Source organism: Panthera leo, chromosome E1 (assembly GCF_018350215.1).
Source record: "Panthera leo isolate Ple1 chromosome E1, P.leo_Ple1_pat1.1, whole genome shotgun sequence".
In the NCBI taxonomy this organism is placed as follows: Eukaryota; Metazoa; Chordata; class Mammalia; order Carnivora; family Felidae; genus Panthera; species Panthera leo.
This window is the reverse complement of record NC_056692.1, coordinates 326,867-339,078: the sequence shown is the minus strand read 5'-3', so window position 1 is coordinate 339,078 and position 12,212 is coordinate 326,867. Positions and strand designations below refer to the sequence as shown.

The 12,212-nt window shown below is 49.0% G+C and overlaps 1 protein-coding gene across 2 annotated transcripts in view; it reads left to right on the top strand.

The window, feature by feature from the left end:
• Window positions 1–12,212, top strand: part of UBE2G1 (ubiquitin conjugating enzyme E2 G1) — a 103,967-nt gene that overhangs the window by 84,471 nt on the left and 7,284 nt on the right. For both annotated transcript variants that reach the window (XM_042917021.1, XM_042917020.1), the window contains exons 4-5: window positions 3,739–3,917; window positions 8,369–8,491. In XM_042917021.1, the coding sequence (XP_042772955.1) occupies window positions 3,739–3,917; window positions 8,369–8,455 (266 nt within the window). In that variant the 3' untranslated portion in view covers window positions 8,456–8,491. The remainder of the gene's footprint in view (window positions 1–3,738; window positions 3,918–8,368; window positions 8,492–12,212) is intronic.

The following is a 12,212-nucleotide window of genomic DNA, read 5'->3' as shown; positions in this document are numbered from 1 at the left end:
ATGAACCACGAGAACATGACCTGAGCCAAAACCAAGAATCGGACACTTAAGCAGCTGAGCCCCCCCCCCCCCCCCAGAAGCCTGCACTAGAGAATGTGATTTTTAAAAAAAAATTTTTTTTTTTTTTTTACATTTATTTATTTTCAAGAGACAGAGTGCGAAAGGGGGAGGGTCAGAGAGAGAGGGAGACACAGAATATGAAGCAGACTCCAGGCTCCGAGCTGTCAGCACGGAGCCCGACGCGGGGCCTGAACCCACCAACCGTGAGATTGTGACCTGAGCCGAAGTCGGACACTCAAGCGACTGAGCCACCCAGGTGCCCCTAGAGAATGTGATTCCTAACAGGATTTTGAGTGTGTGCATGCCTGGCTTAACCTTTTTTCTTTAGACTTTGGGTCCTCCTTAAATTATGGTGCTTTAAAGCTGTTCGGTAGGTTCATCGTGACTGCATGATCCGGAGGGAAGGATGGCGTCCGTGGAGGAAGGGTTGGGAGGGGAGCCAGACTGATCTTCGGGACACGTGCAGATGATTTTGTCAGTGCTTCCCGCGAGAGACCGTGAAAGCTTGAACTGACAGTGGTTCAAGGAGGGAGAATGGAGTTGTGCGTGGGTGGTGATTGTGAGGTCAGGGTTTGGAATCGGTGGGCCACATACAAAGTAACCACAGGATCAGAACCACACAGAGGTACTTTACAGCTGCTGGGATGGCTGGACTCAGAAAGGCAGATGAGAAACCAGCGTCAGTGAGGACGGCGAGAATTTCAAGCCTCGTGTACTCCTGGCGAGAACGCGAAGGGCAGCCGCTTTGGAAAACAGACTAGTCTGGTGTTCCTCAGAAGGTTCGACGTGGCCACCTCGTTCGCGGCCGTGTGATTCCGTTCCTGGATGTAGAACCAAGAACGGTGGGAGTATGTCCACGAGACACTGAGGCTTGAGTGTTCATTAAGGGCAGAAAGCGGGAACAGCCCAGTGTCTGTCGGTCGACGAGGACAAAACCAGCCGGTAACATGTCCACGTCGTGGGATGACGCACCGGCTCGTGCTGCAACACGGAGGAACCTTAGAAACGCTGAGTGAACGAAGCCCGCCACGGAAGGCCATGGAGCGTGTGATTCCATTTACGCCGGACCGTCCAGACTCGGCACGTCTAGAGAGAGAGAGACGGCTAGGGTGGTGGTTGCAGGGGGCTCGGGGGAAGGATGGGAGGGAATGGGGAGCGATTGCTGGTGAGCGTGCGGCTTCTTTCTGGGGTGATGGTCACACAACTCTGGACACGTGCCGGAGACTGTTGAGTCGTGCACCTCGGCTGTGTGGACCGTAGCTGCCTAACGCTGTTCTAAGCATCCTTCTGAGGTAAAAATTAGCTTCCTGCGGCTTAGATGCATCCATTTGGGTTGGTTTTTCTTGAGATCTACTTGCCGTGTCCACCTAGAGGGTCGGGTGAGAGTGGCCCACCCAAAGCTCGGCAGTGAGCGTAGGGCCTTGGAAGTTATCGGCACCGAGATGATAGTAACGTCGTGACATTACCTTGTCTTGCGTGCAGTTATCCGTCAGTTACAAATCGGTAAAGCGTGGGGACAGAGGTGAGGGGTAACCCTGCGGTGTAAAGAATGGGTTAATCTCCCCATGAAAAAGGTGGCACGTGCTGGAGAGCGGGATGGCATCAGAAGGCAGGCTAAGGGAGGCTGGAAGGGGAGAGAAGAGTTCACGAGCCTGTGGCAAAAAGTGAGTCACGGAGGCCGAAGCGGGGCGAACGTGTCCATAGTCGTGGCCCAGCATGGGTGACTTTGAAAGCATCCAGGAGAATGTGGTTCTGGTCACCTGGTGAGCAGTCATGGCATCCTGATAAGGGGCAGAAGCCTGCCTTCTCCAGTGAGGGGATGAGAGAGAGGGAGAGGGAGAGAAAGGGAGGGAGGGAGGGAGGGAGAGGGAGGGAGGAAAGGAGGGAGGGGGAGAGAGAGGGGGAGGGAGGTGGGGAGGGCTAGGGTCAAGCGGGTTTGGTCATTCCAGACGCACGGCTTTAAGGGACGGGGTGGCTGGGAGGGTGCACGTGGCTGGGGCTCACTTAGTGGCTTTGTGTGGAGAGTTGAGTTAGAAAAAACTCCAAATGGACAAAAAGTCGAGTGGCTGGGGCTTGTAAACGAAGCCTGTGCCAGTGAGAGCGACGAGGTCGTCATCGGGTCTTGAAGGAAGAGGGCAGAGCTTTAGCGGCACAGCTTGGCACGGGGAAAATGAAGCAGTTTGGCCGAAGAAACTAGGCGGGTAAAGGGTCAGAGGGGTCATTGCACTGAAGGAGACGTGTATTTTCTGCCCGTGGAAAAACTTCACCCCCAGAATCATCTGGAAAAACCGAGCTATGTTTCACCTGTATTTCACGTTTTAAAATGTAATTTGGTAATAGGTATGAAGCCTAAAATCTTTTCATTAAGAAAAAAAAAAATAAACTATTATTAAAATGAAGTGACCCAAGTTTAAAAATGTAAAGGTGCTAGATCGTAACGGTAATCTTCAAAAGAAGGAAAATGATTCAATTGATTGTCACTGATAGAGTTTTATAGAGGCATTTCATACTCTGTGTTCGAAGACAGTGACTTGGAAAAAAATTCTTATCTGGGGAGCCCTGACTGTAGAAAAGCCCCCAGACGAGGTGTGAAAGCCCCGGCCTGGCCCGGCACGCACCCATGGTCACGGCCGCATTCCAGACACGTTTGTCCGAGTGTGGCAGTGTGAGGGCCCCGAGTTTGTAACAACATGGGAAGTGCTTCCCAAGGTAGGAGATGGAAAGTAAGCTTTAAAATCATACCCATCACACATTTCTTAGACTTTAGGCAGGAAGTTAGGAATGAAAGAGCTCTACATGTTGCCATTGGTTACTTACGGGATTTGGAAATTTGGTTGAAAAACTTGTTATGCCAAGAATTCTTGTATTTTTCTGTGATTTCCAGCCTTTTCCCAGTAAGTATACTTTTATTTTATTTTATTTTATTTTATTTTATTTTATTTTATTTTATTTTATTTTATTTTATTTATTATTTTTCAGTGGAGAAAATTACTCTGTAAAACATGAGTGATGATTTTGGTAGGTTTACTAATGAGTGTTTGTGTGATCTAAGTGAGCTGGTGGGTTAGAACTGCACCTTTGTGTTGGTCGGGAATTACTTTGTGACTTGCATTTTAAATCTTCGTTTCATAGAAAAGATGGCGTCATGACTGTCATTTTATATTGATGAATTTTCACTGGTGATAGGACATGTTCTTTTGCAAATCTGAGTTCACTCCTTTCCTTGAAGATGGGATTTTGCTTTTATGTGATTTAAAAAGTGTATTACGAGGTTCGTAGGAATGTCTCTGGATGTTTGACTGTCACCAATTTCAATCAGTAAGTTAGTGGGGAATCTAGGAAATTATACAGACTCGGTTCTGGTATTTCAATCATATACTTTATACAAAAAAAGAACAGATTGATGGTATTTACTGCATATAAATGCTGGACACCACCTCTGTGCCAGGTATCTTGAAGTTTTGCTTCTATTTCTGTTGTTTTGTCAAATGGATCCTATTTGGTAAAAATCGGTGGTCTTCCTAACAAGTTAGCGGGTTCCATTTTGGAAATCGTCTGTATGTGGTCAGCGTTTATAGCGGACTGTGGGAGTCCGGGTCACTCCTATAATCGGTACTTTATGTGTAACCACGTTGTTTTCAATACCTTAAACAGGACTCTTACTCTCTAATTTTGCAGTCGATAAAAATGGCGATGTATGCATCTCCATTCTTCATGAGCCCGGCGAAGACAAATACGGGTACGAAAAGCCAGAGGAACGCTGGCTCCCTATTCACACTGTGGAAACCATCATGATCAGTGTCATTTCCATGCTGGCAGACCCGAATGGAGACTCCCCTGCCAACGTGGATGCTGCGGTAAGGTGGTCCCGCACACACCTCCCCCCCCCGTTCATTAAACTCGATCGCAGCCGCCCCCTGCGTGTGTGTGTGTGTGTCTCTGCACTCTGTTCATGTACATTTATCTTTCTCCTGAATCTGTACAAAACTAAGTTACAGATATAGCTAAGTTTTACCTCTTACGCACTTGAACCTGCATCTTTTAAGAATAAGGATACTGTCTTACTTGGCTGTAATATTACTGTCATACTTAAGAAAATTTATTATCAAGTCCCTACTAAAGTCTATATTATTATTCCTGGGCTTTTATTTTTAAATTTTTCAGATCTACAAAAGTTGCATTAGTTAAGTAAACACTCTTCGCCTGGATTCACTAGTTGTGGAGGTTTTACAACATTTTTTTCCCTAAACTGTTTGGGACACTTTACAGATGCCCTAACTCTCCACGCGTAAGCACTTCAGTGGCGTCCCCTGAGAATTCAGGGTGCTTTCTCGCAAGCACAGCACAGGTGTCTTCATCGATAAGGACTGTTGGATGCATACGCAGCTCATAACGCACAGTTCCTAACATGGTTCTTTATACCTGCTCTTTTTTTTTTTTTTTTTTTTAAATCTGGGAGACCACATTTTATTTTGTGTTCATGTTTTTACTAGTCTCCTAGAATAGTCTAGTTCCTCAGCCTTCTGCTGTCCTTGGGAAAGCCTTTGGTTCTAATTTTTGTTCTTGGAACTTTTGTTAATATGTATCGAAGCCAGGAGATTAAATTCACCTTTTTTCTTGGGTTACTTCAAACCTATAGAAAAACTTGGGCAAGGTATATGCATATGCAGGGAGACACCACATCCATAAGCCCTTTCAAATGTATGGCTTTGACTTTCTGAATTTAGTAACCAAATCGAAGTAAAAACTGGCAGAAAACTGTCCTAGCCTTTTTTTTTTTTTTTTTTTTAAGTTTATATTTCAAGAGAGAGTGTGAGCAGGGGAGGGGCAGAGAGAATCCCAAGCAGGTTCCGCATTCAGTGCAGAGTGTGACGCGGGCTCAGACTCACAAACCGTGAGATCATGACCTGAGCCAACGTCAAGAGTCTGATGCTAACTGACTGAGCCACTCGCGTAGCCCCGTCTCAGCCTTTTACGTAGCCAAGTTTCAGTCTGAGCGGTGCAGGAGATGGTGAGGGAGAAGGGAGAGCTGTGTTTTTAACAAATCCCGTGGAATCATTTTGAGAGGGAATTGTTTGATTCATGCTCAGCTGTAACTCTTTTGAATAAGATGAGAACTGACAAATTTTATTTTAATCTTCGTAAAGATAAAATTAATAATTAAGAGCAAACACCTGAAAGCATGAATACGCAAACGTTAGTAACCCTTCAAAGCAGCTGCGTCCTGAAACGGGGGGACCTACTGAGGAAGGAGAGTCATCGCCTCGAAGCCAGTGTGACTGTCAGGGCGGAAGCAGGCCTGCCCCCCCAGGGCTCCACACGCCAGTGTGACCTCTGACCTGAGCCCCACAGGTCGTGTGCCATCTGTCCTGTTCGCGTCTTGAGACCCACGGCTTCTTGTTATGATTTAAGCAGTCGGCTGTCTTGTATCTAAACCAGAACTTTCTCGTCCACATGTTCAGGCAGACTTCCGTATTTGCTTTGCCATTTTCATGGTTTTTGTTAGTTTGCTTCTCTGACCTCTCACTCGACGGTACCTGTTCCAGGAAAACCACATTTTTCTTGGAGACCCCTCTCCTGGACCCTCCACCTTTGGCTCCTGGATCAGGGGTGGGCTCAGACCGCTGCACGCAGCCTGCCTGCTCTTCTGGGCAGGATCATCTGTTTCTGCAATCCTGTTCCTTGTTTCTTGCTTGACTCCTTCCTGTGGTGCTTCATCTGAGACTCATGTTTCAGAAAGGCTCTGTGAGAATTAACATCTGGTCCTTACCTGCCTGCGAGTGTTTTCGTCTGGGCCCTATTCGTAAGTGACAGTTTGTGGAGTTCTGGGGGACAAGTTCAGACTTCTGCAGAATTTGTCTTTTATCATTTATTGTTGCTGACGAGGGAGTTGATGCGAGGCTGACTCTTCACCACTTGTCGGTGACCTTTCCTTTCTTTTTCTCCCTGTTCCTTTAGGTTTTTTTCTGATTCTTGGTGTTTAAAATATCACATTGTTGTGTAAGGTGTAAGATTTTCTGTTTCTGTACAGTTGTCCCCCTTGTCGGTGAGAGGTACGTTCCAAGACCCCCGGCGGATGCCTGAAACCAGGGATAAGTACTGAACCCTTATATGTATTATTTTTTTGTCCTATATACATACACACACGATAAAGTTTGATTTATGAATTAGGCTCAGTGAGAGACTTCCAGTGGTTGCTGATGATAAAGTAGGGCAGTTATAAAAGTCATGTGACTGTGGGCTCTCCCGTGTCTCAGTGGCCCGTACCTGCCCTCCTCGTGAGGATGGGAGGGGTGTGACGCGGTCGGAGGCTTCTGCTGTTGACCCTGTGATGTCACGACAGAAGGGGGGCCATCTGCGCCGCGACGGACGCGGTCGCCTGTGGTGGAGGGGCTCCCGTGGTCGATTTGCGCCTGTAGGATGTCAGTTTGGGAAGTTTCCCATTTTCACCACGTTGAGAACTTCCCTGCGTATCGCACTCCTTCCGTTTTTTAATTAATTCTTCATGTGAGTGCAGCCGAGCCACAAAGTACACTCCTTCCCTGTTTGGGCTCGCGGCTGCCGCCTACGTCGGTCCTTGTTTCGTCGGGGCGCCTGCGGATGGCGACTTCCGCCACCTCCTTCCTCACTGTGGCGGTGTCGCTGTTTAATGAGCTAATAGTTGTTCGGTCTCGCACGAGTTCTAATTCGAAGTGTTTGTAAAGTTAAATTCTGAAGTCTCTTTCTCGGAGGCCCAGGTTTTCTCTTGTGTTTCTCCTGCATCTGGGAGCCTGGGCTCTGGTGGGAGCGGCAGCGTGCGGGTCTGCGGGCACCGGCCTGACCCCGACCTCGAACGTGAAGAGGCCGTTACTTTCAGTCCTGGTACCCACGCGAGGGGCCCTGATTCTAGCACGTAAAGTGTAGGTATCACAGTTGGCCGTATTTCAGGAGAGTATTAGCATTTTGGGTATAGTGGGAGGAAGATGCCACGTCTCTGTTTTCATCCCGCGTCTTACCGACTCTTCTCGGGCCGGACGTGTCTAACCTGTGCCCTCTGTTCAGTCGGCCCTTCCCCTCCTCTGCTCTGGTTGCAGGGAGACTTCTCGGGGCTGTGCTTTCTCTCTGCGGCACGTTTCTTACTCTGCCGTGTACTTTTGGTCTTCCAGAAAAAGTTCCCACCCACGTGGATGACTCTCTTGCCATTTCTTTGACGTGGAGAGTCTGTGCCTCACACAGATTCCAGTCGGATCGTTTCAGGAGGGCGTCAGGAGAGGAAAGACATGGGCGCTGTGCCCCCTGCTCTGGCGGATGCACAGGCTCTCCGTGAATACAATGCAGAGAGGACACAGGTGACCTGTGTGCTCGTCCTCAGTGTGGCTGGGGTGGCTTCCGCAGTGGCTTGGGGCCCGTCACGCACCAGCCCGTCCTCTGGCGCGAAGCCACCCTCGTGCAGTTGTGTGTCACCGTAGTGTCTCCGGGCCTTTCCACCTGTGACCTCCTCACCCAGGCCCCCTACCCCCAGCCTCCGTTCTCTCAGCTCCCTGCTCTTTTGAGGAGATTCTTGTTCCTTGAGCCTGAACTTCCTCTCGCCTGGAATTGCTCTTCTCTATCTTTTACTTAAAACGTGATGCCGAAGCATTTACAGGTTTTGTGACATTTTATCCACAAGTACTTCAGACACATCCAGGTCTCTACACGTCTGTGTGTGGTTTGTCACCTAAGTTATTCTAATAACTGGCTTCCTGAGGAGGGCAAGGGTTGAAGATTTCTCGTCTTTGCCGTGACTAAAGGCATGAGATCTAAAAAGAAAAAGGCTGGGCATTTTGGTGAGAATTTTCTGCTATTTACATGCTAGATAAAAGCAGCTCAATTTTCACGGGAGACCCTGCTGGTGCCACTTGTGTCTCATTGTCACCCCCTCCCCCCCCCTCCCCCACCCCCCACCCAGCGTGCAGCGCCCCGCTCCTCTACCTGGGGCGGAACCTTCCGGGGGCGGCAGGCAGCCTTCCCAGTGCTTCCCACGCCCGAGTAGCTTGCCTGTAGGTGAGTAGCTTGCCTGTAGGTCGCAGCTGCCTGTCCCAGTGGACAAACCGGTCCCGTCCTCCCCGGATGTCTCCTTCCTCCAGGAGACCTGCCTGTGAGGTGACTGGCGGGTTCCGACGGAGGGAGTGCCTGGCGGGAGTGGTTTCTGAAGATTCTTCTGCCTTATCGGCTTTTTAACATCTTAAAGGTGTACATGTTGCCAAAGTGTTGCATTCAAGATGAAAACTCGCATTTGAGATAAGAACTTGCTGGCGTTAAGTCACTAAATGCTACTTTGTGTCTATAGAAAGAATGGAGGGAAGACAGAAATGGAGAATTCAAAAGGAAAGTTGCCCGCTGTGTAAGAAAAAGCCAAGAGACTGCTTTTGAGTGACATTTATTCAACAGCTGTGACTTCACTTACTTCAGGGTAAGTTCATCGTAAAATCCTACCCCCCTGTTGCTTTGTTACACATGGCACATACGCTGTTGGAAATTGTGTGGTTTGGGAATTTGAGTCGCCCGTTCTCATTGGCTTCGTGTTTAGTGGGGAGCCCCGTGGTCAGAGACCGTGTAGCCTGCTTGGGCTTTGCTTCAGCAGGCCCCGCTGTTTTCTAGATGCTCTGTGTTAGCTCTTTCTTTCTTTCCACCGGTGGTGACGTGATCACGTATGTGCTGCGGGTCCTTTCTTCCGTCCTGACCACTGCTGGGCCCTGAGGTTTGTGTATCTTAAAGGATGACTGAAGTGTTCATTTCTTAATTTTTTTTTTTTTTTTTTTACAGAGAGAGCGTATTTTATAAGAAACTGCCAAGACCATTAAACATCTACCTTCTTTGTCTTAATCAGTCTGAATCTCCCTGTTCGTTACTGCTAGGGCCAGTAGGAAAAGTTTCCTTTTATTGTGTGCTGTCTGTCCACAGGCTCACCTTACATCCAGTAAGGGTCCACGGTAGAAGAGGCCACATGTAGACAGTTGACCAAACGCGTGACATTCCCGTTAAGCGGTTTCTTTTTTAATTAAATGTTGGGGTGGTAAAGTTGCTTATGAAATGTGGCGTGTGAAGAATGGCCTGGAACGCTCCACCTACCTGACGAAAGAGGACTGTGTCAGAACCTCTTGCGCTCCCTGTACCCCTCTTCTGCCCCAGTCTTCTCTTCTGTCCTCCAGTTCACGTGTACTGTTGCCTTTCTTTGTAATTTCGTCACGTTTGTGTTACCCTGGGCAATGCACTGTATAACGTTGCTCTGTGCACGTGGGATTACCATGCAACACGCACGTTCTTCTGTGACTTTTCTTGCTCCGCATTATATTCTTGAAATTTGTCTGTGTCGGGTGTAGCTAGACTCGTCTGGTTTTCGTCTGTTGTGTGGGGCTCGCTCGGTAAAGGGCCTGTCTGCCCTGTGTGCTCCTTGCAGTTGTGTCGTCCTTTGGGGAGAGGGTTCTCGTTTGTTGGTTTCACTTTGTGTCGGCTGTCACAGGGAGCGTGGCGCACGTCCGTGCTGAGAGCCTCTCTGGGGCGGGTGCGTGGGAGTGCGCTTGCTGACTGGCGGGTGTGTGCCCATCGTTGGACTAGAGAATGCCAGATTGTCCCCAAGTGCTGCACCTGTTCATACTCTTTTGGCAGGGGTAAGGGTTCCATTCACTCCGTACCCCCGCCCCCCCCCAAGCGTTTGATCTTCCCGGACCTCTGCGAAGTGTTCCGTCTGGAAGGGTGCGGCGCGAGCCCTTGCTCTGGTACGCGTGGCCGGTGCCACAGAGGAAACTCCTGTCTCTGGGCTGTCGTTCCTTTAGGTTCTCGATTCGTACAAAGTGCCCTTTGTTCGTGGTGTCTGTGGATGAACAGACGCTCTTAATGCAGTTGGATTCGACCTCTCCTGTGTTCCTGTACGGATTTTCCTTTTTGGGGTCTAGTTTCTCCTCTGCCATCAATCAGACAGCTCCCATTGTGTCTTGTCCTGTAAAAGCTTTTATAATCTTGCCTTTGACACGCGTGTTCAATCCCCTGAAAGTGACTGGTGTGTGGTGGGAGGCTGGAGTTCAGCTCTGCTCGCCCCCCACCCCTGCCCCCGCCAACCCAGGGTAAATCCGCTGGCTGCATCCATCGTTGGCCAGCCCTTTCACCACTGACGCTCTGGGGCGGTCGTGCTAGGAGATTACACTTCCAGGTATGTGTTGGTGTGTGTCCGACCTTTTTGTGTTTTATTGGCTGCTTGTCTTATCCCTGAACGAGCACCACATTGTCTTAATTTCTATTTATTATTTTCACAATGAAATGCATCAAACGCAAAGGTACAAATCAGAAGTGAAGCGGAGTGGACCCACCGCTTGTTCTGGTTCCATGTTTGATAATCCCTAGCTTTTGAAAAGACTCCTCTGTCTTTCGGATCTCCTTGTAATAACCTGAAATGCTGACAGTCAGCCTTACTTCTTGCCGTTACCACCAGGAACAGCAGTGAACTTGCAGTCTTCAAGTTATTCCTGTTTTCCTCCTGTTTGTTCATGCTGTGTTGCTTATGTTTTGTTAATAATCCTGTCCTAATTTCGTTACCATTGTACCTGACCTTCTCTCCTGTCTCCTCGGGGGGTCCTACTTTTCTCCTGTTTGGCCTTTGATTTCCACCGCCTTAAATCAAGTTCTCGCTCAGGGCCTGCTGTCTCAGTCTCCCGGGATCGGGCACCTCTCCCGCTTGTACTTCATGCATGTGCTTGTGTCCCCACCGTGTCTGTCTTCGGCTCTGCTCATTGACTGGTGCTTCCGTGGGTGTGATCGTGTCTTTAGGGGTCGCTCACCCGCACTGTTTCCCAGGCACAGAAGAGTTGGACAACGACAAAAAATTGCAGGCACTGAAGCCCAAGCACAACATGATTTCGTCTCGTAAACAGTTCTCCGTAAATGCAAGAAATGACCGCGAGTTTTATTATATTTACCTTGGTAGTATATTGCCAATTAGTTAAGTAAATAGTAATGATGTGTCACAAATTTTCTAACAGGATTACTTACTCTTCGCTGGTGGGATTAGAGTTAATTTATAGTGGATTGTAATGTACACATGTGTTTTAAAGTATACGTACCAAGACTAACGTTCATTTATCAAGAACATGGAGGCAGAAAATACGTTGAATCAAAATGCCTCATTGTAAAGAATAGGTTAGTTGAAAAACAGTGTGAACTCCTGTGAATGATGACACTAAACTGAGAGCTTAGAGTTAAAGAGGAAGGAAGCAATAACTGGAAATCTTGACCAACACAGGTCAGCACTGTTCACACGTCGGTGACAAAACACCCTTGTTAAATGTCGCGGGTCCTCCAGGTGCATTCACGCAGGTGGTAATGGCTTTGCACTGTTGCAGAGGCCAGGGCAGCTGCAGCCCTTGGTAGGGCGAGCACGTGAGCGGGGAGGGGGTAGAGAGAGGGAGAGAGAGAGAATAAGCAGGCTCTATGCTGTCAGGGGGGAGCCTGACAAGGGGCTCGGTCCCACAAACTGTGAGATAACATCCTGAGCTGAAGTCAAGAGTCAGACTCTGAACCGTCTGAGCCTCTCAGGTGCCCCGATAGAGCAGAGTTTTAATAAAATTACTACACCGCTTTTATGAATGAGGAATTGTAGTTACGCTCCCTAACTTCTTACCTTACCGTTTAAGCTCAGGCTTTTGTGTAAAAAAGTTGTAACCCTTGAGGTGTGTGTCTTTCGTTGATAAGAACGGAATAAAGGGATTTGTGTTTTGTTGTCACTTTGGAGCTCGTCAGGAGGACCCTTGGGCTGGCTGTGGGCAGAGACGCTGTTTGGGAGACACTGATGCACGTGTCCTTCAGGCGGACCTGCCAACCCAGCACTCAAGTGCCTGGTCCCAGGTGCCGTCAGTTAGGGGTTCCCAGTCGTGCCGTCTCCCTCTGTGTCCCTGGGTGTCTGCTCTCTGAGACCTTCTTCCCGGTCACGCAGCAGGTGCCTGAGGGCCAGCCGGGAGTGAGCTGGTCTCCACGTCCGGGGTCTGGAACGTGTTTCCTGTTCACTTTGCTGCTTCTGGCGACAGGGCCCACCCCCACCCCCACCCCCAACCCCCCGAAGCCTGGCAGCGCGTCACCGATGAGTGTTCTCTGGCTCCTCTTGTCGCCTACGGTACATGCTGGTCGGGACCTGAACCCAGTCC